This window comes from Neofelis nebulosa, chromosome 8 (assembly GCF_028018385.1).
Source record: "Neofelis nebulosa isolate mNeoNeb1 chromosome 8, mNeoNeb1.pri, whole genome shotgun sequence".
In the NCBI taxonomy this organism is placed as follows: domain Eukaryota; kingdom Metazoa; phylum Chordata; class Mammalia; order Carnivora; family Felidae; genus Neofelis; species Neofelis nebulosa.
The window spans coordinates 65,239,362-65,266,116 of record NC_080789.1 but is presented as its reverse complement, the minus strand read 5'-3'; the positions used below and the strand labels follow the sequence as shown (position 1 = coordinate 65,266,116).

Below are 26,755 nucleotides of genomic sequence, written 5' to 3'. Positions count from 1 at the left end.
TCTCCCTTTCTCTCTGCCCCTCCCCCACTCACACTCTGTCTCTCTCTCTCTCTCAAAATAAATAAACATAATAATTTAAAAATTTTTAAATAAAAGAGTAGAGAAAATCAATAAAACAAAAGTTGCTTCTTTCAAAAAAAAAAAGAAATCAACAACAATGATAAATCTTTAGCTAGATTGACTAAGAAAAACAGAGAAGACTTAAATTACTAACATCAGAAACCAACATGGGAACATTACTACTGATTCTACAGAAATAAACAGGATTATGAGAGGGTACTATGAACATTGTATGCCACCCAATTGGATAACCTAGATAAAATGGAACAATTCCTAGAAACACAAAACATATAAAGACTGAATTGCAAAGAAATATAAAATCTGAAAAGACATAACTATAAAGGGAAACAAATTGGTAATAAAAAACTTCCTAACAAAAAAAAAAACTCTATGCCAGATGGCTTCATTGATGGAATCTACCAGACTAGAGACTTGATATGTCCTTGAGGTAGGCCAGTGAATGTGTATTGCTGGCCTTGCCACCTGAAAGCAAACTGTTTCTGGTTGTCTTTATTGACAGGTATGAATTTGTCATATCAGTAGCTGCATACCAGCTACCAGAGGATGTGTTAATTTGCTCAAGCAATGAAACCACATCTGGCACACAGCTGCAATTAGTCACTATCTGGTTAATTAGTTTTACAATAATCCACTTTTAGTCTCCAAGATCCCTCTGTCTTCTGCACAGGCTAAATAGGCAAGTTGAATGAAGAAGTGATGGGAATCTCTACTCTTGCATCTTTCCTTGATGGGGGGGAACTTATCTCTACAATTCCTCTAGAGATGCAGTATTGGTTTGGGTTTACTATTTTCTTAAGTAAAGGAAGTTCTAGTGGCTTCCACCTGGCATTTCCCACCATAATAGCCTTTATTCCACATATCAGGGAATCAATGTGGGGATAATGCCAGCTGCTGATTATGTCTATTCCATCTATGCATTTCAGATCTGGTGAAATAATCACACGATGGGTTCACCATAAATTTTTGGCAGTGTACCATAGTCATTCCTCAAATGACCCAGCCTTGTCTTTATTCAAAGGGTTCTGGGTCTTTAAAGTGGCTCAAGTCTGGGAACTGATTGAGGGGCCATGCCTCTTTTCATGATTCATTTTTGACTTTTGTTCACTTGACCTAGAAATATTCTACTTACACAGTTCAAATGAGAATTTAGTAAGCTTCTTATCTATTTCACTTCTAGGAACATCATAATCAACTAGCCAATGTTATAGTTCTTTATAAGGCCATTTTGATTGATGCTTTGACTCTGCTGTCCATTACAGTAACCACAACCGCCTTTGGTGGTTGAGTACCACAACTTGGCCCCTGTAACCTCAGGATTCAATTACTCCCATTGTACTTAGGTTTCTCAATTCAGTGACTGTGTTTCCCACTGTAAGGTCTGGACTAGAAAGGCAATCACAGAGCTTCCCAAGGATGCCCAGTCCTCTCTCATAAATTCATTTCTCACAGTCACAGTAAAAGGTATATCTTTTGAACTTCTCTGGAGTGGTTCAGTAGGTTCTAAGTGACAAATCTGCTGTAACGTTCCAGTCTCCCTGAGCCTTTGAATTCTTTCCTCTACATTAAACCAGGGCAAGTCTGGTATTTCTTTCTCACTGTGGGCAAACTTCTGGTCCACATTTCAGCCAACTGACCAACCAACCAACCAATCAACCAGTTAGAACCTTTTCTAATTCCCCAAGCTGTAATATTAAATACAATTTCTCTGCTTAATGAACCCATATCAATAAATTCAGCCTGACCCAACTTTATGTTCCTCCCATACTCTTATATCCCATATCCCATACTCTTAATACCCATTCCTACACATATTCCCTGGATTTCCATCTGTAAACATGAGAAAACTCAAGTCATTCTTTGGAGTGTAGTGCATGTCCTCATGGATCACACTTTGAACCTCACCTTTAGTGTCCTGCTGCATTTGAGTATAGTTATAAGTCTAGAAACAAAAAAGATGTGGTGAGTGTGGTTCCTGAAAAAAAACTCAGCGTTATCTTGCATGGCACCTGCCTCAAAGAGGTCATTACAGTGTCTTCAGACAATTAAGGGTTAATCCCTTCAGACAGAAGTGGAGAGACCACTACTACTATGGGCAAAGAGGCCACTCCCATGGATATGAAGAGGCTGCTCCTATGGAGGGTGGAGAGGTGGTTCCCCTGGTGAAGCACACTCATCAGAATTTAGAGGCTTAATGTCCCAAAGTTTATCAGGGCCTTCCCACACATGCCCATTCCAATTTTCACAGTCCTGTTCCTTCCTAATCAACGTCTTCACTTTAACAGTAGACATCCTGCAAGGCTGGGAATTCAACTTGCATTGTAATTCATCCAGTCAGAGAATGAGATTCTTGGTTTAATTTTAAGCAATCTCAACCATGCAGCTATAGGAGATAAGGGTCTCCTTCAGGACACACAAAGAAGCTTTCAGTTCATTCATGTCGTGCTTCAGCTAGAAATTTGTATCCCTGAGCTCATCCTTTTCTTTCCCCCACTTTATCCAGTGACATTAGGAGCAAGCAACCAATCTCATTATATGTGTTAGTTTGCCAAAAATGTCTGAAAGTATCATATACACAGTCACCCAGATTCTTGCTTCTTAAAAGCTATTAACTAGGAGTATCCAATAGTAATATTTTACATATCTTAATTGACAGACCAAGTTAAGGACTATCAGTGCTCTCTTTAATACTGGAAATGGAGTCATTCACATCTTTAAATCTAATCAGATTAGAAAGCCAATTCCAGAAACCCTAAACCCAATTCAGAAAACTTATCCTTAAGATTCTATTCCTTCAGAACCGCTTTCTCTATACCAGACTCTGTATTAGTAGTAGTAGCATTCTCCAGAGAAACGAACACTGGAATATATATGTACACAGATAGATAAATAAATATATATAGATATATATAAAGAGATTATAAAAAATTGATTCGCATGATTATGGAGGCTAAGAAATCTCACGATTTTCAGTTGCCAAGCTGGAGAGCTAAGATAGTCTATGGTGCAGTTCCAGTCCAAAAGCCAGCAGGCTCAAGGCTCAAAAATGCTGATGTTTCAGTTCAAGTCTGAAGGCAAGAAAAGACTGATGCCCCAGCTCAAGGAAGGCAGGGAGGTCGAGCTCCCTTTTTGTTCTATTCAGGTTTTTAATTGACTGGATGAGATCCAATCACATTAGAGAAGACATTCTGCTTAATTCAGTCTGATTTGAGTGTTAATGTCATCCAGAGACATCTTCATGGACTTACTCAGAGTAATATTTGGCTAAATGTCTGTGTACCCTGTGGCCTAGTCCAGTTGACACATAAAATTAACTATCACAACTATCAACACAGGAAAATATTTGCAAATTATATATCTGATAAGTGGTTAATATCCAGCATATATAAAGACTTCCTAGAACTCAACAAGAACAAACCCAGTTCCAAGATGGGCAAAGGACTTGAATAGATATTTCTCCAAAGAGTATATATACATGGCCAACAAGCACATGAAAAGATGCTTAACATCACTAATCATTTGGGAAATGCAAATCAAAGCCACAATGAGATACTTCACACCCATTAAGACAGCTATTATCAGAAAGGGGAAACAAATAACAAGTGTTGGTGAAAATGTGGAGAAATTGGAACCCTTGTGCACTGCTGATGGGAATGTAAAATCTTGCAGCCACTACAGAAAAAAATACGGCAGTTCCTCAAAAAATTAAAAATAGAATTACCAGGGGTGCCTGGGTGGCTCAGTCGGTTAAGTGTCTGACTCTTGATTTCAGCTCAGGTCATGATCTCACAGTTGTGAAATTGAGCCCGGTATCAGGCTTTGTGCTGAGAGCATGGAGACTACTTGGAATTCTTTCTCTCCGTCTCTCTCTATCCCTGTTCTGCTTGTGCGTGCATGCACTGTCTCTCTCTCTCTAAATAAATACACATTAAAAAAATTTGAAATACTATATGAGCCAGAAATTCCATTCCTAGGTATAAAAAGAATTTAAAGCAGGGACTTGAACAGATATATTATACTATATGTTTATAGCAGCCTTATTCACAATAGTAGAAAGGTGAAAGCAATGAAAATGTCCACTGATGAGTAAATGGATAAACAAAATATGATACATACATACAATGGAATATTAGTTACCTTCAAAAGAAAGGCAATTCTGATACATACTACAACCTAAATGAACATTGAAGACATGCTAAGTGAAATACACCAGGCACAAAAGAACAAATACTTTATGAATCCACTTATATAAGGTATCTAAGAACAAATACTTTATGAATCCACTTAGATAAGGTATCTAGAGGAGGCAAATTCATAGAGACAGAAAATAGGATGCTGGTTGCCAAGGTTTGGGGGAAATAGGTTGTTATTGTTTAATGGGTCAGAGTTTCTGTTTGGGATGATTAAAATTTCTGAAAATAGTGTTGATGCTTATACAATACTGTAAATTACTTAATGCCACTGAATTGTATGATTAAAAATAGTTAAAATAATAAATTTTATGTTATGTAAATTGTACCACAATAAAAAAATTGAAAAATGGGTAATTGCCTTTTTAAAACAATAATTGAAAGGTAAATAAATATTTATAACATATGTAGAAGTATGATATGAATACCACAAAGGCCAGGAGAGAGAAAATGGTAGAATATTGTTGTAAGGCTCATACACTATTCAAAAGTGGTAGGTTAGGGGCGCCTGGGTGGCGCAGTCGGTTAAGCGTCCGACTTCAGCCAGGTCACGATCTCGCGGTCCGTGAGTTCGAGCCCCGCGTCAGGCTCTGGGCTGATGGCTCGGAGCCTGGAGCCTGTTTCCGATTCTGTGTCTCCCTCTCTCTCTGCCCCTCCCCCGTTCATGCTCTGTCTCTCTCTGTCCCAAAAATAAAAAATAAAAAACATTAAAAAAAAAAAAAAAATTAGAACAAAAGTGGTAGGTTACCATTTGAAGGTAAATGGTGTATACTACAAACCCTAAAGCAACCACTTAAAAGGTGAAACACTGTTATAGCTAAGAAGTCAATAAAGGAAATAAAATGGAATCATAATAATATAATATACTTAATCTAAAAAAAGGTCAGAAAAAATAAAATGAAACAAGAAAACAGATGGAACAAACAGAAAACAAATAGCAAGATAGTAATTTTAAACTTACATATTAATAATTACATTAAATACAAATGGTCTAAACATCCCATTAGAAGGCAGAGACTGTCAGGTTGGATTTAAAAAGAAACCCAGGGGCACCTGGAGGCTCAGTCATTTAAGCGTCTGACTTCAGCTCAGATCACGATCTCACAGCTCATGGGTTTAAGCCCCATGTTGGGCTCTATGCTGACAGCTCAGAGCTTGGAGCCTGCTTTGGATTCTGTGTCTCCCTCTCTCTCTGCCTCTCCTCTGCTTACACTCTGTCTCTCTCTCTCAAAAATAAATAAAACATTTAAAAGAATTTTTTAAAAAGAAACCCAATTTTATGCCTTCCTATAAGAAACTCACTTTAAATATAATAACCCAAACATGTTTAATGTAAAATAGAGAAAATGCAAAGAAGGTAACACTCATCAAAAGAAAGCTAGAGTGGCTATATTAATAACAAACAAAAATAGATTACAGAGAAAAGTATATTACTAGAAATAAATAGGGTCATTTCATGGTGGTAATATGGCCAATTCATTGAGAGGGCATAGTAATTCCATACGTTTAGCATATAAAACAGAGCTTCAAAGTACATGAAAAACTTTGATAGAACTATCAGAAGAACTAGAAGAATTCACAATTATAATTAAATATTTCTATACCTCTGTCTTGATAATCGATGAAGTTGAGAAGAGATAATGGAAGACTTGTACAGTACTATCAGCCAGTTTGATGTAATCATTATTTATAGGGTACACCGCTCAATGAAAGAATACAAATTGTATTCAATGCATACATAACATTTACCAATTTAGACCATATTCTGGGCCTTAAAACAAATTTCAAGAAATTTACAAGGATTCAGATCATATGGAATAAGTTCACTGATGCCAATGAAATTAAATTAGAGATATGTAAGAGACAAAAATCTCAAAATATTTGGAAAATAAACACTGTTCTAAATAACCTATGGGTCGAGGAATAAAATCAAAGGGAAAATTGGAAAGTATATAAAACTAAATGAAGGGGCGCCTGGGTGGCTCAGTCAGTTAAGCGACCGACTTCGGCTCAGGTCACCATCTAGCGGTCCGCGAGTTCGAGTGCCGCGTCGGGCTCTGGGCTGATGGCTCAGAGCCTGGAGCCTGCTTCCGATTCTGTGTTTCCCTCTCTCTCTGCCCCTCCCCCCGTTCATGCTGTGTCTCTCTCTGTCTCAAAAATAAAAAAATGAACTAAATGAAAATGCAACATTTTCATTTGCATTGCAGAGGGAGATATACCACTTCTTACAAAAGAAAAAAGTTCTCAAATCAATGACCTCAGCTTCCACCTTAAGAAACTGGGAAAAAAGAGTATATTATATCCAAAGTAAATAGTGTAAATAAAATAATAAAAATCAGTGTGGGAATCAGTAAAATAGAAAACAGAATTAGAGGGGCACCTGGGTGGCTCAGTTGGTTGGGTGACCGACTTCGGCTCAGGTCATGATCTCACAGTTTGTGAGTTCGAGCCCTGTGTTGGGCTCTGTGCTGACAGCTCGGAGCCTGGAGCCTGCTTCAGATTCTGTGTCTACCCCTCTCCTGCTCACGCTCTGTGTCTCTCTGTCTCTCAATAATAAATAAACATTTAAAAAAAAAAAAAAGAAAACAGAATTAGAGAAAATCCGTGAAGCCAAAAATTGGTTCTTTGAAAATAGCAATAAAATTGATAAACCTCTAGCCAGACTGATAAGAGGAGAGAGAGAGAGAGAGAGAAGAAAATTACTAATACCAGAAATGAAAAGTGACATTATTACAGATTCTACAGATAATAAAGGGTTAATAAGGGATTATTGTGAACAATTTTAGGCCAATAAAATTACCTAAGATAAAATGGACAAATTACTTGCAAGATGCAAACTGTGAAAGCTCACTCAAGAAGACAGATAAACTGAATAGCCCTGCAATTTTTTTTTTTTTTAATTTTTTTTTTTTCAACGTTTATTTATTTTTGGGACAGAGAGAGACAGAGCATGAACGGGGGAGGGACAGAGAGAGAGGGAGACACAGAATCTGAAACAGGCTCCAGGCTCTGAGCCATCAGCCCAGAGCCTGACGCAGGGTTCGAACTCACGTACCGTGAGATCGTGACCTGGCTGAAGTCGGACGCTTAACCGACTGCGCCACCCAGGCGCCCCAGCCCTGCAATTTTTTAAATTGAATTTATAGTTTAAAACTTTCCCATGAATTAAACCACAAGTCTATATGTTTCCACTGATTATTTCTCCTTACCCCACCCAAACACTTAGTGGATCCTACCAAACGTAAAAGGAAATGCCAATTCTCAACAAAGTCTTAAGGAAAATTAAAAATATTTTACTTGAGTTTATAAAGCTAATATTAGTCTGGTGCCAAAACCAAAGTATTAAAAGAAAACTACAGGGCACCTGGGTGACTCAGTTGTTAAGATTCTGACTTTTGATCTCAGCTTAGGTCTTGATCTCAGGGATTTTAGGGTCATGAGTTAAGCCCCATGTTGGACTGCATGCTGGACATGAAGCTTACTTAAAAAAAAAAAAAAAGAAAGAAAACTACAAACCAACATGTTTTGTAAACATAGACACAAAAATTAACAAATGTTAGCAGACTGAATGCAAGATAATACAAAGAATACTACATTATGAGTGAATGGAATTTATCCACAAAATGTGAGGTTGGTTTATCAGTCATAAATCAATGTAATTCACTATTTTAACAGATTCAAAAAGACAAAAAAGAAATCACATGATAATCCCAATAGATGCAGTAAAACCTTTTGATAAATCCGAGTATCTATTCCTAATTAAAAGTCTTGGCTGGGGCGCCTGGATAGCACAGTCAGTTAAGCATCTGGCTCTTGATCTGGGCTCAGGTCATGATGTCGGGGTCATGATTTCATCAGGGTTGTGAGATCAAGCTCCATGTTGGAGCCCTGTGTGAGGCTCCTTGCTAGACTTGGAGTCTGCTTAAGATTCTATCTCTCTTGTGCACTCTCTCTCTCTAAAAAAAAAAACAACAAAAAAAACCCCCACAACCAAACAAACAAAAAAACCTCAGAAAACTGAGAAAAGAAGAGAATTTCTCCAACTTGATAAAGAGCACCATAAAAAAATATACTGCTACAATCATAGTGAATGAGGAAGACTGAATTCTTTCCCTTAACATCAAGAAGAAAACAAGGATGTCTCATCACTTCTATTCAACTTTATACTGTAGTTCCTTGCCTACTCAGTAAGTTAAAAAAAAAAAAAAAGCTTACTTATTTTTCCCCTCCCCCACAAAAACAGTTAAAAGCCACCACTGGGTGGCTCAGTCAGTTAACCATGATCTCATGGTTTGTGAGTTTGAGCCCCGCATCAGGCTCTGAGCTGTCAGCATGGAGCCTGCTTGGGATCCTCTGTCTCTCTCAAATTAAAAAAAAACAAAAAAGCAAACTTAAATGCACACAGACATAAAAGGAGGAATCAAACTGCCTCTATTAGCATATGATAGGGTTGTCTATGTAGAAACCCCAAGGAATATATGAAGAAAATCTATGAAGACTAGTAACTGGGTTTTATTATACAAGATGCACATACAAAAATGTATTTTATTTGTACATATTAATTGTGAACAATTGAGAATGGAAATAAAAAAACAATACTATTCACAATATAGTATAAAAAAATGTGAAATACTTAGAGACTAACAAAAGATTTGCAAGGTCTAGCACTTGGGAGAAAAATTAGACCTACATAAATACAGAGATATTCTGTGTCCACAGGTCAAAGGACTCAATATTAAGTTCTCAATTCTCCCCTAATTAGGGGATCTATAAATTCAATACAATCCCAATCAAGACACCAGCAGGCTTTTTTCCCCCCGAGTAGAATTTGACAGACTGATTCTAAATTTTGCATGGAAATGAAAAGGGAGAAAGTAGTATGGATAAAGACAGTTTTTAGGTTATGAATGTTTGAGTGCGTCCCTCCAGAAAAAGAAGCCCAAGAAGAGGAAATGGGGATAGAAGGAAGATGTGAGCAAACAAGTTGGGCATAATTGAAAAAGAACAAAATTGGAGAACTAAAAATACATGATTTCAAGAATGATTATAAAACCTCAGTAATCAAAAAAGACACTGCAGTATTAGAATAAAGATAGGGGCTCCTGGGTGGCTCAGTCAGTTGAGCGCCAACTTTGGCTCGGGTCATGATCTCATGGTTCCTGAGTTCGAGCCCCTGGCCGGGCTCTATACCTACAGCTCAGAGCCTGGAGCCTACTCCAGATTCTGTGTCTCCCTCTCTGTCTGCCCCTTCCCTACTCACGCTTTCTCTCTCTCTCAAAAATAAATAAACATTAAAAAATTAAAAAATATATAGAGAGCAAGAGAACAGACTAGAGAATCCATAAACTCACACATACATGGTCAATTGATTTTCAATAAAGGTGCAGTGCAATGCAATGGAGATAGGATAGTCTTTTCAACAAATGAATCTAGAATAATTCTTTTTAATGTTTATTTTTGAGAGAGACAGAGTATGAGTGGGGGAGGGGCAGAGAGAAAGGGAGACACAGAATCTGAGGTAGGCTCCAGGCTCTAAGTGGGCAGCACAGAGCCCAACAATGTGGGGCTTGAAATCAGACTACGAGATCATGACCTGAGCCAAAGTCAGAGGCTCAACTGCCTGAGCCACCCAAGAGCCCCTGTTTTGTTTTTGTTTTGTTTGTTTGTTTTTGACACCTCAATCAATATCTGATATCATTTACAAAGAAAGGTAAAATGAACCATAAAGCCAAGCCCAAAGCCAAAACCATGTTTCACAACCAGTAGGACAATGATGTGACTGTTTGGAGCCCTCAGGGCAGGAATCATCAAATTGAATATGCAATGGAAGCTGTCAAACAAGGTTCAGCCACAGTTGATCTGAAGAAAAAACAAAAAAACAACACACAGTGTTGGTTGCATTGAAGACAGCATAGTCAGAGCCTGCAGCTCATCAGAAAAAATTCTCCATGTTGACAACCATATTGGTATCTCAGTTGTGGGACTTACTGCTGATGCTAGACTGTTATGTAATTTTATGCACCAGGAGTGTTTGGATTCCAGATTTGTATTTGACAGACCTCTTCCTGCATCTCATCTTGTATCTCTAATTGAAAGCAAGACCCAAATACCAACACAACGATATGGCCAGAGACCATATGGTGTTGGACTGCTTATTGTTGGTTATGAATATGGGCCCTCACATTTTCCAGACTTGTCTATCTGCTAACTATTTCGACTGTAGAGCTATGTCCATTGGAGCTTGTTTTCAATGAGCTCGTACTTACTTGGTGAGACATATGTCTGGGTTTATGGAGTGCAATTTGAATGAACTGGTTAAACATGGTCTGCGTGCCTTATAAGAGACACTGCAGAACAGGACTTAACTACAAAGAATGTGTCCATTGGAATTTTTAGTAAAGACTTGGAGTTTACGATTTATGATGATGATGATGTATCTCCATTCCTGGAAGGTCTTGAAGAAAGACCACAGACAAAGGCACAGCCTGCTCAACCTGCTGATGTACCTGCAGAAGAGGCTGATGAACCAATGGAACATTATGTCATAAACCAGTCCTTATGCATGTTATCAAATGTGTAAGAATTCAGGATCATGTACTGATGACAATAATCTATACTTTGCACCAAAATATGCAGGGTCTTATGGTATGTTTTAGGAATCAGTCCAGATGTGAGTTTTTTTTTTTTTTTAATTTTTTTTTTCAACGTTTTTTATTTATTTTTGGGACAGAGAGAGACATAGCATGAACGGGGGAGGGGCAGAGAGAGAGGGAGACACAGAACCGGAAACAGACTCCAGGCTCCGAGCCATCAGCCCAGAGCCCGACGCGGGGCTCGCACCCACGGACCGCGAGATCGTGACCTGGCTAAAGTCGGACGCTTAACCGACTGCGCCACCCAGGCGCCCCTGTCCAGATGTGAGTTTTTTCCAAGCAACTTCTCTGAAACTATGTAATGGTGTGCATTTTTCTTTGAGAGTGTCTATATAATCATTTTCTAGAAAGTATAATTATTTGTACTAATGTTTTTATATGAAGAGCATAGTGTCTTTGTGGTTTTAAGTTTTTTTTTTTAACGTTTCTTTATTTTTGAGACAGAGAGAGACAGAGCATGAACGGGGGAGGGGCAGAGAGAGAGGGAGACACAGAATCCGAAGCAGGCTCCAGGCTCTGAGCCATCAGCCCAGAGCCCGACGCAGGGCCCGAACTCACGACGGCGAGATCGTGACCTGAGCTGAAGTCAGACGCTCAAAGGACTGAGCCACCCAGGTGCCCCATGTCTTTGTGGTTTTAAAGACAACTATGAAATAAAATTTTTTCCCTTGCCAAAAAAAAAAAAAAAAGACACGTTGAACCATAGACGTAAATGTAAAATCTATAAGTATAACTCCTAGAAGAATACATAGGAGAAAATGTTTGTGACCTTGAGTTAGTCAAAGTTTGCTTTGGAAGAAAGAAAACATTGATATATTGGACTAAGGAATTTTGTTCTTTGAAAGACACAATTAGTAGAAAAAAAGACAAGTCACAGAATTGGAAAAAATATTTGCAAACCACCTATCTGATAAAAGTTGTAATCAGAAGACATAAAAATACTCAAATCTCAATAATGAGAACATAGACCAATAAACTTTTAAAATATGGTCAAAATATTTGAACTGCTAGAGAAGACATACTGAGTACAAATAAACTCATGGAAAGTTGCTCAAAATCACTAGTCATTATAAAAATGCAAATTAAAACCATAATGAGATACTATTATATACCTTTTGGAATGGTTAAAATTAAAGATCTAGACTCTCCAAACCTTCAGAGAGTGGAATCTATTATTTTAATTTTTTTTAAATGTTTATTTATTTTTGAGAGAGACACAGAGTGTGAGGGGCAGAGAGAGAGGGAGACACAGAATCTGAAGCAGTCTCCAGGCTCTGAGCCGTCTGTCAGCACAGTGCCTGATGTGGGGCTCGAACTCATGAACTGTGAGATCATGACCTGAGCTGAAGTCAGACACTTAACTGACTGAGCCCCCCAGGTGCCCCTGGAATGATTAAAATTAAAAAGACTGAAAACATGAAGTGTTGATAAAGATGTGGAATAATTGAAAACTCATATACTGCTTGTGGGAATATAAAATAGTATAACTACTTTTTAATAGTTTTTACTTAAATTCCAGGTAGTTAACATACAGTGTAATATCATTTTTGGGTGTACAATATAGTCATTCCACACTTCCACAAAACATCTTAATCCTTATCACCTAGGTAAATACCTAGTAGTACAATTGCTGGATCATAGGGTAGTTCTATTTTTAACTTTTTGAGGAATCTCCATACTGTTTTCCAGAGTGGCTACACCAGTATGCATTCCCACCAACAGTGTAAGAAGGTTCCCCTTTCTCCACCTCCTCACCAACACCTGTTGTTTCCTGTGTTGTTAATTGTAGCCATTCTGACTGGTGATATCTCACTGTAGTTTTGATTTGTATTTCCCTGATGATGGTACTGGCACAAAAATAGACACGTAGTTCAGTGGAACAGTATAGAAAAAAACAGAAATGAACCCACAACTATATGGTCAATTTATCTTCAACAAAGCAGGAAAGAATATCTAATGGAAAAAAGATAGTCTTTTCAACAAATGGTATTGGGAAATTGGTCAGCAACATGCAAAAGAATGAAACTGGACCACTTTCTTTTAAAAACATTTTAATAATGTTTTTATTTATTTATTTTTGAAAGAGAGAGAGCTAGCAGGGGAGGGGCACAGAGAAATGGAGGAAGAGAATCTCAAGCAGTCTCTGCATTGTCAGCACAAAGCCTGAAGCAGGACATGAACCCACAAACCGTGAGATCATGACCTGAGCCGAAATCAAGAGTCTGAAGCTCAATCAACAGTCATAGGCTTAACTGACTAAGCCACCTAGGCAGTCCTGAAACTGAAACACTTTCTTACACCACATGCAAAAATAAATTCAGAATGGATTAAAGACCTAAATATGAGACAGGAAACATCAAAATCCTAGAGGAGAACATAGGCAGTAATTGCTTTGACATCAGCCACAACAACTTCTTACTAGATATGTCTCCTGAGGCAAGGGAAACAAAAGCAAAAAACAAAAACAAACAAACAAACAAACAAAACTATTGGGACTTTATAAAAATAAAAGGCTTCTGCACTGCATAAGAAACAATCAACAAAACTAAAAGGCAACCTACAGAATGGGAGAAGACATTTGCAAATGACATGTCTGATAAAGGGTTAGTATCCAAAATATATAAAGAACTTATAAAACTCGGGGCGCCTGGGTAGCTCACTCAGTTAAGCGTTGGACTTCGGCTCAGGTCATGATCTCGTAGTTTGTGGGTTAGAGCCCCGTGTCGGACTCCGTTCTAACAGCTCAGAGCCTGGAGCCTGCTTCAGATTCTGTGCCTCTCTCTCTGGCCCTTTCCCACTCACACTCTCTGTCTCTCTCTCTTCCTCAAAAAATAAATAAACATTAAAAACAAACCAAAAAAAGAACTTCTAAAACTCAATACCCAAAAAACAAATAAACCAGTTTAAAAACAGTCAGAAGACATGAATAGACATTTTTCCAAAGGAGACATCCAGATAGCCAACAGATATATAACCACTTTTTAATAGTTTGGTAGTTTATTTTAAAATTGAACATTTATGGGGCGCCTGGGTGGCTCAGTCAGTTCAGCGTCCGACTTCGGCTCAGGTCATGATCTCGTGGTCTGTGAGTTCGAGCCCCGCATGGGTCTCTGTGCTGACAGCTCAGAGCCTGGAGCCTGTTTCAGATTCTGTGTCTTCCTCTCTCTCTGACCCTCCCCTGTTCATGCTCTGTCTCTCTCTGTCTCAAAAATAAACGTTAAAAAAAATAAAAATAAAAAAAGAAGTGTTTCCTTCACTAGCCACATTGTGACCTGTGACTTCTTAAAAAAAAAAAAAAAAAAAAGATAAAATCGAACATTTACATACCACGTGACCCAGCCATTCCAACCTAAATATTTACTCCAAAGAAATGAAAGCATAGGTCTACAAAATAAGTCATGAAAAAGTAAACAAACATTCATAGCAGTTTCAGTTGTAACAACCCCAAGTCCAAAGCAACCCAAATGCCCATGCCATGGAGAAATACTCAGCAATAAAAAGAATGAACTATTGGGGCACCTGGGTGGCTCAGTCAGTTAAGTGTCTGACTCTTGATTTTGGTTCAGGTCAAGATCTCATGGTTCATGAGATCAAACCCTGCAGCAAGACCCGCATTGGGCTCTGCACTAACAAGTTTTTTAAACCTTAAAAAAAAAAAAAAAAGAATGAACTATTCATATCAATAAGAATGTGGATGAATCTCAAAATAATTATGCTAAAAGAAAGGAGACAGAAGAAAGTGGATGCTGTATGATTTCACTCTCATAAAATTATTTTAAAATACAAAATAATCTATAGTAAAGAAAGCAGATTGTCGGTTGCCTAGAGATTGGGGTGGGGGTGGGGAAGGGTGTGTGGGAGGAATTTTAATGGAGCTTGAAGAAACTTTTCAGGAGTGATGGGTAAGTTCATTATGTTGATTGTGATGAAGGTTTCACAGGTTTTTATGTATATCAAAACTTGTATACTTAAAAAATATACAGTTTATTATGTGTTAATTATATTTCAGTAAAGTTGTTAAAAGCAAATACTAGGTTATTGTTCTTTGTTGTGGAGAGTTGGAACAGGAGTAAGTTTATGTGGAGAATGAGAAAGTACAAAAATTTAGCACTCTTTAAACATAGGAAAAAACTTCCCTGAATTAATTTCTTTTAATCTGATTGGCTTTGTTGTATTCTGTTTGACAGACTAAAATGCAGTATAGCCTTAATTATTTGGGGTTTATTGGATTGTTATACTATTTAAGTTTTTTGTTCATTGTCCTTGGATTTCTCTTGGCCAACGAAATCCCCTTCCATGAGGTGTTCGGGGGAAATTAAAGAAACTGGAATTCAAACCAAGCTGTTTCTTCTTGTTAACAGCTATTTGACAAAAACGCAGATGAGAACAAATTAAAACTATTGACTGAAATTAGATACTAATATTAGCTGTAGATTTTAATTTTTCTTTCTACCCCAATCACTCAATCGCATGTGTGATTTAATTCTTAAAAGGTTTGATTAATTCTGACAGGAAAGTTAAAGAGATTAACATAAAATTAGAGCTTGTAATCCAGAGTCAGGTGAAATTGTCATTTGAAATCATAGTTACCTCAAACACAAAGATCATGAAAATAATATGAGTTCCAAAAAAAATGTAGCTTATCAGTGATCATTAAAAAAGAAAGTTGTAATCTGTAAACTTCTCATTTACTACCTACCTCTCTGGCTCGACAAAGCTGTGCGTGCTCAATTCTAGAGATGACATTCTGTACTGCCAGTGGGATCTCCAGCTTAGGGACCTCTGATTTATATAGGGCTTTTATGGACGTGATGGTGGAATCCACTATTTCTTTTTCTGATTCAGATTCAGTGTCTATCCCACTTTGCATTTTGATAACTATATTGAAAAGTTGAGTGATTTTCTTTTATTTCTTCTCTTCACTGAGTATAGGCAAATGATAATATCCACGAGGAAGCTGGAAGAGGTCTTTCCTGCTCCCAGAGTTTGTGGTCTACCCTGTCACTAATTGGTTGTTAACCATGGTATTCCAGTCCTGGTGATGTCATAATAGATCCATTGTGTCTTCAATAACTCAAACATTTCAAGAGTGCTTACTATATGCAGAGAAGTAGGCATTCTATATGCTGTGATTGGAGAAGGGTGAAGGGGGGTGGGAGGGTAGGAAAGAATAGACAACAGGAACGCTAGAAGAAATAGAAGATACAGTCCTGCTTAAATGAGCTTAAAATCTGGGTGTTAGAATTCAAGATCCAGTATGTCAAATGCAACTCCTGATTCTTCTCTCTTCCTGAGATTTTGCTTAAGAATTTTTAAGCCTGTAATTGATTAGGTGTGCTACAACTTCTTTAGCTGCCCCTCAACTTGTCCTAGATCTGTAATTTGGAAGATACTGTTTGGATGAAGATCCCACTCTTTGCACTGCCTAGTTACTCATTTTTTCCAGGAACTTGACTGAAGATTTTGAAATTCCATAGTTGGCTGGATGCTGCTTTGTAACTGAGAGAGGGGTACTCTGGGCAGCTCTGGGCAGCTCCTTTATTTATTTATTTATTTATTTATTTATTTATTTATTTATTTATTTATTTTTTGGGACAGAGAGAGACATAGCATGAACGGGGGAGGGGCAGAGAGAGAGGGAGACACAGAACCGGAAACAGGCTCCGGGCTCCGAGCCATCAGCCCAGAGCCTGACGCGGGGCTCGAACTCACGGACCGCGAGACCGTGACCTGGCTGAAGTCGGACGCTTAACCGACTGCGCCACCCAGGCGCCCCAGGGCAGCTCCTTTGATTGCAGAGGAGGTGAAAGGATTTAGGACCCTGGAGCAATTAAAGGAGAGGGTGGTTTTGTTGGCTGTGTAGCTTTTGGTTTTAATTTAAAAAATATGAAACAGTACAGAAAGTAATATAACAAATAGCCATGTGCCTATCATGTAGAATGAACAAATATTAACTTTTTGTAATTAATATTTGCTTCCGAAATTTTTAAATAAAATTAAGCATTGGAGCTAAAGTTGGAGTCCCTTTTGGTGTTCTCCATAGACTCCTTGCTTACCCTCTGCCACTTTTCAGAAGTAATGACAGTCATGAATTTAAGGTATTTGTGTCTAGTCTCTGTTTATATAGTTTTATTATGTAACTAGGTATAGGTATTCATTAACTATCTAATATCATTAAGATTTTCTACAAATTATGAATGTATAAGTTAATTTCTTTACAGGAACTTCCTATGTTGAGTTCTTGGTGTAAACTTGTAAATTTAAATAATTTATGTGTTTCGGTCCTTCAGAAAATGGGAAGCAGGGGATCACAAAATAGTGGTCTTTTAAGAAATCAATCAATATACAGCAAATTAAATATTTTCCCTTCTAATATCCTGCTAAGTTATCCCCTCCTCTGTGTTCCCAAAACACTTTGTAAATTTTCTATTATAGTACTTATCTCATTGAAATGTAACTATTTTGGTCTCTGTCCATTAGCCGGTGAACTTCTCAAAACAAGATGCTGTGTTTTAGTTGTGTGTGTGTGTGTGTGTGTGTGTGTGTTTTAACATTTGACATATTCTTCCTCAGTTTCTCTGCAGAAATTTTCTAAAGTTTGGATATTTCTTATAGTTTCAATTTCCATGGAAATTTTTCTAAGCCCCAGAACACTTTATTTTCTTTTTAGACTGCCCCCCCATCATAAAAATTACTCCCTCCTTTTTCATAATCACAATTATGTCCATTCAACAAAACTAATAATGTTTTCTGAAAGGAGTACAATTAAGAATTTTTAATAAATGTGAAGTTTGATTAAAATATCCATGATTATCCAGCATTTCTTGAAATTACCAATCTAAGTACTTCATTGATAATATTTGATTTTGAGATCCTTAAGTAACTTTTATTTCTTGTGACTTTTTTTACATTGCTTACTTACCCCAGCAGGCATTCACAAAGCAGCCTATATGCTTGTCAGCTAAACTAATTTAGGATTATTGTGCTCTCTCCCTCTCTCATATTTTTTATGCAGCATGGACTTCATCAGCAACTGGAAATGAAGGCTTTTTAAAGCAAAGTTTAAAACCTCTCTTCTTCCCTTTCAATTTGGCAAACATTTGTTGAAAGATACTACTATGTAGCCACTATTATCTCAGACTGTGAAGAAAAATGATAGGGTACCTGTGAAGAAACTAAAAAAGAAAACAAAAAAAAAAAAAGAAGAAGAAGAAAAGAAACAACTTTAAGATAGAATATTTGAGCACTAATAAGGGACATGAAGAAGAAAGGGAGCAGTGTCTTTGGGAAAGCCCTATGGACAGAGAAGGTGATTGACAAATGAAGACATTCCAGATAGGGAAGACACCTTGAGCCATGGCTTTGGAGGTGAGTGTTGGGTTTGTCCTTCAGGGGAAAGGTGAGGAGATCGATTTTATTGAGATGAAGTAATGTTGAGTTTACTGTGGATCAGATTAGGGAGAGGATGGGATACAAGTATCAGGAGTTTGATGGAGGAATTAATTTGGCATCTAAGTGAAAAAGGGAGAAGATTCATTTGAGGTAAAGTAAGGGAGATTACATGGGGTCAAAATGGTAAGGTCTTGAAAGCAAGTAACAGCAGTTTGGTGAAAATGAAACTAATTTAGAAAGATTTTTGAAATAATAGACTGGAAAAAATCAGTGGAAAAAAATCAACACATAATTATTTCAAAAGTAAGTGTCTGAACTAGGAAAAAGAAGTAGGACTGATAGGGAGGGCTAAAGCTTATTAGGTATTGCTCAAGATAAAAAGGAATTTGGATCATCTAACAGAAAAGTATAAAGATGATTTTTTAAATTTTGTTTTTATTGTACTTCATTTAACATGACAGAACATCAATGAAGAGGCTATCCATACTAAGTGTTATTAAGTAGCATAGATGTGGATACCTGATGTAAGTAAAGGGCAAAGTTCTTTAAAGGTGTATCTAGGGGAAACCCGCCCTCCTAGAGTGTTCCTTCAAGTGTAAAAAAGGGGGGATAAAACCTATTGCATAAGGTCTTTTTAAAGATTAATTCACATAAGATACCTAGGATAATGCCAGGCACATAGTAAGCTTTTAATAAACAGCAGCGGCTATTAACATATTTACTATTAGATCTGCTTGCTTTTTTTTCTTCTCGACTTTGTTTCTGCGAGAGCCATCACCTTTTCGGAAGGATTGGGCGTCTGTCCAGTACCCCTCACACAAACTTGCCTTTTTATCAGATCTAGATTTTGAACTATGAAGACTGCGTAATTGTTATAGCGGTAGTACCCGTCCCTTTGGCGGGGGATAAAATGCGTAGGATTTTTTCACACCCCCGTGGTACAGAATGGCGTCTTCCTCTGATCGCTTCCCTCCTCCCCCCAGGCCTGATGATAGTACATCCCATCCTGCTGCTGGAAAAGGTAGCGCAAAAGTTGAACGCGCCGAGGGGGTGTCTCTTCTCCCGGAAGCAATTGTTTTCTAGAACCGGAAACAGTTGCTCTTTCAAGGGAGGTGGGACTGGGCGGGTCGGGCCGCAGCGGCTGACGGCGGGGGAGGAGCCGGGTCCACTGCCGGGTGGAGGGGCCAGGCGAGTGTCCTTATCCTAGCGATTGGGGCTCGGGCCTGTAAGCCCGTTGGAGTCGCGGCAGCGAGAACGATTGGGCCGAGCGGAGGAAGACATGTTGCTCTTCGTGGAGGTGAGTGGACTTGGTAATGTCGCCCAGCTGTGAGGAGAGCAGGAGTGTGGAGGCGCCGGCCGGTCCCACCGCCATGTGACTTTCCAGGCCGTACACGCCGCGGAACCGGCAGATAGGCTGACACAGCACCTGGGCCGTGCAGGCCTGCGGCTCCCCTCTGCGCTCTCGCAACACTTTAGGAAGCTGTGGGAAGTGAGGGCCGTAGTGGGAGAGAACTGAAGGTGGAGAATCGAGGCTTGTCTGGTGTGGCGTGAGGGTCTGAGGAAGGGGGAAATGTCCCATATGGACCTCCGAGAGGAGGCAAACAGGCCGGGGGTTGGGGGGGGGGGGGAGGGCGGGGGCGGAGTCTACGGAGAAAAGGGTAATCAGGTGGGCGCGTGGGTGGGGGGGGGGGAAGCGAGGTCTCGCGGGGCCCTCTGGGAGGGAAGCAAGCAACATGTGGGGCCGCGGAGGGAGGAAGGTGAAATTCTGTATAAGTATGTTGAAGAGAAAGTTGAAAGCTTCTTCTTAGCACCCCCCACCAAATTTTGTTTGGTCCCCGTCCCTAAGTCTCTGGAACGTTCTGTGGGTGGAAAGCGAATTACTGTGAACGGAGGAGACGCCAATAGGCTTTGGAAGCCTTGAAAGGCACCGCTTTGACCTTTTGTAAAAGTTACTCAGGCAGTGGCTCCGTGATGAGGGGTTGGTTTTATGAACGGATAAAAGCCCTTATACAAGGAAAATTCCAAGAATGAGAACAGCCTAGTCTGGGGAAAGCCGGTTTTTATATGTTGTTTAACAATGGAACTACTTTTATTTTAACTGGAACGTCTGCTGCTGGCCTATTTTGGTTTTGAAGGTGGTGGATACCTGCCTTCCACAAATACGAGGTTTAATTTCTCTTATTTCTGTCTTTCTCTTGTGTGCAGTGAGCATCAGCTGACTGCCTGGCTAATGCTTTGAGTAGATTCCAGATCATATTGTTCTTGCATTGTGAAAACGTCAAACCAGCAAAGCTGCAACTTCGCAACTTGGCACTTGTTAACTATGCCCATAAAAAGAATCTTTTCAATGAGGGAAGGAATTTACAGGTTGTATAATTGATCGAGAAGCCGGGCCAGTCTGTGGCAGGTTTCTTTCCGGAGGGAGGGATGGATCTTACTCCGTAGTATTCCGGCATAAAGTAAATACATGGTTTAATTTTTTTTTTTTTTTGTTTTAAATCTGACAACTGTTTTAAATCTGATAAATTTGAGATCTTTACATTGGGTTTTAAAGAGACAGCTACCTTACAGTATGTCCAACATTGGTAACAGACATTCATTGGAATATTCCAAGTAAATCATGAAAAGACTTGAAATTACTGAACCCATTCTGTTTACCGTTTTTTATCCTCATTGTAGGTTTTTTGTTTTTTGGGGTTTTTTTTTTTTGCTTTTGGGTTTTTGTTTTTTGTTTTTTTGTTTTGTAGGATAAGAAATCAATATGATTTTAAACAGTGCCAGTTTGTATTAGGAGCATTGTGCCACGCAAATGCTTTAGGTTTTAAGTGTGTATGTGTTCTGCTGGGCAAGTGAATGTGAAGTTTTACTTACATGAACATGAATTCCAAAATAAACTTTTGAGTTCCAAATTGATTCCTTTGGCTTTGTTAAAAAGTGATCTTTAATAAGAGCTCTGTTTATTGAGTGTTTAAGCTAGCTCTTCTTTCTCAAAACAACTGCAGCGTTTTACAGATGAGAAAACTGAGGCGGAGGGGCGCTTGGGTGGCTCAGTGGGTTAAGCGTCCAACTTCAGCCCAGGTCATGATCCCACGCTTTGTAGGTTCGAGTCCCACATCAGGCTCTGTGCTGACAGCTCGGAGCCTGGAGCCTGCTTCGGATTCTGTGTCTCCCTCTCTCTCTGCCCCTCCCCTGCTTGCACTCTGTCTCTCAAAAATAAATAAATATTAAAAACAAACAAAGCTGAGGTGGAGAGGTTAATAACGTAGAAGTAAAGTAGTGGATTTAGGATTTAGATACAGGTCATTCTAATGTCAAATCCTGTCTCTTATTAAACTGTTACATGAAATTAATATTTCCATTAATCATTTTCTTTGTGAATCAGTATGTGGTTTTTAATTTTTCTCCTATGAGTTATTGAAAACAATGTCACTAAACATTTGGGGCTGAATATATGGTATTAAAATAAAAAAAACAACACACTGGTCATTTTGTGTGTTTACTCATATTTGATCCTTATAACTATAGGAATAACTGTAAGATTTAGAAATTATTCTGAGTGAACCAAAGCTCAGTGTGATGTCTAAGGTCATTCAGGTGGGGGGCAAATTATGTGGGGGGCTAAAGTCTGAAGTCTGGCATCTAGAACACAAGTCTCTGACTCCAGAACTTATTTTTTGCACTTTCCCCTAAGCCAGGGATCCTTAATCTGGGTCCTTAGATAAACTTAAGGAAGTCAGTGAACTTTGCTGAGGAAAAAAAAAATTGCCTGTTTATTTTCACTAGCTTCTAATTAAAATCTAGAATTGAAAATAATGGAAATTTCAATGGATGCTACGAGAAATATTTTCATATATTGCAGTTTTTGCATGTATCTTGAAATACTGTTCATTAGTCCTTGTTACTGTATGTTTAAAAATCTTGTTATTTAGGGGTGCCTGGGTGGCTGAGTCCGTTAGGTGTCCCGACTTCAGCTCAGGTCATGACCTCACAGTTCCATGAGTTCGTGCTCCATGTTGAGCTCTGTGCTGACAGCTCAGCCTGGAGCCTGCTTCATTCTGTCTCTTCCTCTGTCTCTGCCCCTCCCCCGCTGGTGCTTTTTCTCTCTCTCCTTCTCTCTCCCTCCCTCCCTCCTCTCTCTCTCTCTCTCTCTCTCTCTCTCTCTCTGTCTCTCTCAAAAATAAACAGTAAAAAAATGTTTTTTAATCTTGTTATTTAATGCATTGGTAAAGCACATTTATTACTAAAGTAGAGGGGCGCCTGGGTGGCGCAGTCGGTTAAGCGTCCGACTTCAACCAGGTCACGATCTCGCGGTCCGTGGGTTCGAGCCCCGCGTCGGGCTCTGGGCTGATGGCTCAGAGCCTGGAGCCTGTTTCCGATTCTGTGTCTCCCTCTCTCTCTGCCCCTCCCCCGTTCATGCTCTGTCTCTCTCTGTCCCAAAAATAAATAAAAATAAAAAAAATTGTTTATTACTAAAGTAGAAATTTTAAAATATTTTGGTAACTGTAACATTATTGGTTTATTTTGTGATTCTGTGCATTTTAAAACTTAAAAAACATATTCTGAGAAGAGATCTGTACGTTGATTGGACTACCAAAGAGGTCCATGGCCCAAGAGAGGTTAAGAACCACTTTACTATAGACCAGGTTGCTTATGGATCATCTCTGGTGGGACTTCTCTAATCTGGAATCGGGAGTCCTTTGCCGTTGTGTTCAAAATTTTGTGTGCATTCTTCTTGAAAGACCCTAGCTTAACTAATTTATAACTGGAAAATAAATGGGATAGATAATAGTAATGATAGTACCACTATAATAATAGTGGTGTACACCTTTGTTGTGCTTACTATGTGTCAGACCTATTAACTGTTTTTGCATGTATACATTTGTTCAAACCTGCCTGTGAGGTAGGTAGAATTGTTATCTCCATTTTAGAGATAAACTAAGGCACAGAGAATATAAGAAACTTGCTCAGGATTATACAGTTAGTGAATATTGAAGCTAGAATTAGAATCTAGCTACACTGCAATAGAAATCTATAGGCAGACAGGGAATCCTATTTTAAGTAGCACTTAGATGTAACTTTTTTTAAACTTAGTCTTGCAAAGGGCTGTATTGACTTAAGTAGTTTATTGGTTTTTTTCTCACTCTGTTCTGAAGGAGACAGATACAGTGTCTGGCTTTCTGAGAAGAGATAAAATGTTTGGATAATTCATAAATAAACATTTAAAAATTTTTTCAACAACAAAATGAGGGGGGCCTGGATGGCTCAGTCAGTCAAGTGTCCAACTTTGGCTCAGGTCATGATCTTGTGGTTAGTGAGTTCGGCCCGTGTGTCAGGCTCTGCTGACAGATCAGAGCCTGGAGCCTGCTTCAGATTCTGTGTCTCCTTCTCTCTCTGCCCCTCCCCCACTCACGCTCTGTCTCATTCTCAAAGATAGATAAAACATAAAAATATAAAAAATGAAAAAATAAAATACAGATAACACAGGGGCGCCTGGTGGCTCAGTCAGTTAAGCTTCCAGCTCTTGGTTTTGGCTCAGGTCATGTCTCACAGTTCCACTTGGGATTCTCTCTCCCCTTCTCTTTCTGCCTCTCCCTCTTGCATGCTCTGTCTCCCAAAATAAATAAACTTTAAAAAATAACTGAAATATAAAATACAGAAAATTGAATTATCATAACCATCGTTAAGTGTATGTGTAGTTCTGGGTTGTTAAGTACATTTACATTGTTGTGCAGCCATCATCCACATCCAGAATTCATCTTACAAAACTGAAACTGTACACATTAAACAATAACTGCCCATTTCCCTCTTTCTTCAGCTCTTACATAATTTTAAAAATAATTTATCTGATTCCTAAAGTTTTTTTCTTTTTTTAGGTAATATTTTAAATTTTCGGTTAACCTTAGAATTTGAGATAAGTGGGATAATTTACCTAGGTAATTTTCATTTGTTTTATAGTAATCATAATGTGCCTTTCTTTTTTTTTTTAATGTTTATTTTTGAGAGAGAGAGAGAGAGCACACAGGCGTGAGCAGGGAGGGGAAGAGAGAGGTCAGACACTTAACTGACTGTGCCACTCAGGCCCCCCATAATGTTGTGCCTTTCATCCCAGCTACAGTACTGTTTTTTCCTGTTAATTTAAATTTGTTGATTAAAAGTTATTAGATGACTGAAAATGGTTTTTTAAAAAATGACTCAGAAGAAAAAAGTGCCTAAACAAGTTTTGAAATGATTGCCAAGAGAAGTTATAAATAAGTGAATAGTGGTTTTTGAACAACTTGGTTTTGGAATATTTATTGGAGGTAGATGCAGAATTTATTTATTTATTATTATTATTTTTTTAAATGTTTTATTTATTTTTGAGACAGAGACAGGCAGAGCATGAGCAGGGGAGGGGCAGAGAGAGAAGGAAACACAGGATCTGAAGCAGGCTCCAGGCTCTGAGCTGTTAGCACAGAGCCTGACGCGGGGCTTGAACTCACAAACCGCAAGATCATGACCTGAGCTGAAGTCGGACGCTTAACCAACTGAACCACCCAGGCGCCCCTAGATGCACAATTTAAACACGAATAAAAATATTGTCAAGTAGAATATTTTCAGATGCAATGGACTGAAAATGAAGTAGGAATTGTTGAAATGTGAAAAGTAGAATAAAATGCTTAGAAATGAACATAAAGATGTAAAAGTACCTTATAGTGCTTTAAATTACAATGAACTGGTTCACAGTTTTCCGAAAAACTAGAAGCTAGGGATATTGATATTCAACTATTTTGTATCAGTGTGGGTTTGTTTGGGCTATCAGGCAGTTCTGTATTACTTCCCAGCTAACGGAATTGATCCTTAATTCTAGATGTGAACGTTTTTCAAATCTGTGATTTTGTTCTTCTACCTGGGAGCTTAAAAGATTTTGGGGGTGCCTGGGTGGCTCAGTCAGTTAAGCATCTGACTCTTGATTTCAGTTCAGGTCATGATTTCATTTCATGGCTCATGAGTGAGTTCGAGTCCCGAGTCGGGCTCTGTGTTGACAGGGCAGAGCCTACTTGGTATTCTCTCTCCTTCTCTCTCTGCCCCTTCTTCTCTCGTGTACACACACACACACACTCTCTCTCTCTCTCTCTCTCTCTCTCTCTCTCTCTCTCACTCACTCACTCTGTCTCTCTCTCAAATAAATTAAAAAAAAAAAAAAAAAAAGAGTTTGACCCTGTAGTTGAAATGGGGTCTCAGTCTTTACTACAGAGGAGCGGAAAGTGGAGGAGGTTGAGAAACTCTAGTTCAGCTATCATTGTGAAGTCATAAAAAAAGATTTTTAACCTCCTCTTTGAAGATCCTTAACTGAACATGGAAACTGACTCTTTAGCTCTGAAGGTGTTCATAGTATTTTTATTGTTTCTGTATTTGTGTTTTGCTTAAATTTTGTTTTCTTTAACGTTTAATTCTTGAGGGTGGTTTCTAGGCTTGAAAACATTGTAAACTTTTGTATTATGCCCAGTGATTTTTCTGTAAGGGTTTTGGAATCCTAGGTTCAAATGTTAGTTATATGACCTTAGACAAGTGACAACTTGTGGGAGCCTCAAGTTCCTATCTGTAATTTGGGAATAATAATCTTTTCAGACAAAGTCAGGTAGTTCATGATGTTTATGGTGTTTATGTATTAAGCCTTGTAACACAGTCTAGAGATGGGCTTGACCCACAACTATCATTTGATCATCATAGCTATTCTATTGTGATGTAAATCGTCCAGTATGTAAATGGTAGGCTTCCAAAATTACTGAAATTTGTGCTTGATTTATTGAACATTTTTGGAAAATTTATTAAAACTACATGATAATGGCACTGGTAACTGCAAAAATTGATTTAAGAGATACCAGGGTGTATAATACAGCCACCTGGGGTGGCTCAGTTGATTCAGGTCATGATCTCGCAGTTCATGAGTTCAAGCCCCGCGTTCGTTCTCGTTCTCTCTCTCTCTCTCTCTCTCTCTCTCTGCCCCTCCCCTGCTCAGGCTCTGTCTCTCAGAAGTAAATAAACATTAAAAGAAAAAAGAGATATATACCTTTAAAAAAAAAAAAAAAGAGATACCTTTTTGAGTTCTAATTCGGCCTTGTTACTAATTTACACTGATTCTGGGTAAGCCAAACAGAGTAATTATCTTATTTTAAATTTTTTATGGTTTAAGAGTATACTTTTAATTGGGCAGGTAAAAGTCTTAAAACAAGAATGAGGTTTGCAGTATGTTAAAATACAGATTCATTTATATGCAAAATTTAAAGGAATACAAATGATAAAATGCAAATAGGTGATTTGTATTTCCTCTTTTAGAAAGAAATTTTTTTCTAATGTACAAGTATAGGTAAATGTAAGGAAAAGAAACTTTTGAATGTCATATACTCATGTCTCTTTTCTTGTCTGTTAAGTTGTAACAGAGCCACATTTTTAAGCCAAACT

General features: G+C 38.4%; 2 protein-coding genes and 1 pseudogene across 11 annotated transcripts in view; 2 read left to right on the top strand and 1 right to left on the bottom strand.

Annotated features, from left to right (window-relative positions):
- The window catches only part of FAM186A (family with sequence similarity 186 member A), a 79,703-nt gene extending 63,683 nt beyond the window's left edge, over positions 1–16,020 (bottom strand). Inside the window, exon 1 of the mRNA XM_058742807.1 lies at positions 15,621–16,020. Coding sequence (XP_058598790.1) covers positions 15,621–15,791 — 171 coding nt within the window. The 5' untranslated portion in view covers positions 15,792–16,020. The remainder of the gene's footprint in view (positions 1–15,620) is intronic.
- Positions 10,017–10,901, top strand: LOC131519611 (proteasome subunit alpha type-1-like; annotated as a pseudogene).
- A 45-nt stretch (positions 16,021–16,065) lies between the features above and the next one.
- LARP4 (La ribonucleoprotein 4) overlaps positions 16,066–26,755 on the top strand; it is a 67,373-nt gene continuing 56,683 nt past the window's right edge. For 6 of the 10 annotated variants that reach the window (XM_058742809.1, XM_058742814.1, XM_058742816.1 and 3 more), the window contains exon 1: positions 19,443–19,610. In XM_058742809.1, the coding sequence (XP_058598792.1) occupies positions 19,593–19,610 (18 nt within the window). In that variant the 5' untranslated portion in view covers positions 19,443–19,592. Of the gene's footprint in view, positions 16,254–17,936; positions 18,290–19,441; positions 19,611–26,755 lie in introns of those variants that run through there. The other 4 variants (XM_058742812.1, XM_058742810.1, XM_058742811.1 and 1 more) reach the window with 3 other exon arrangements.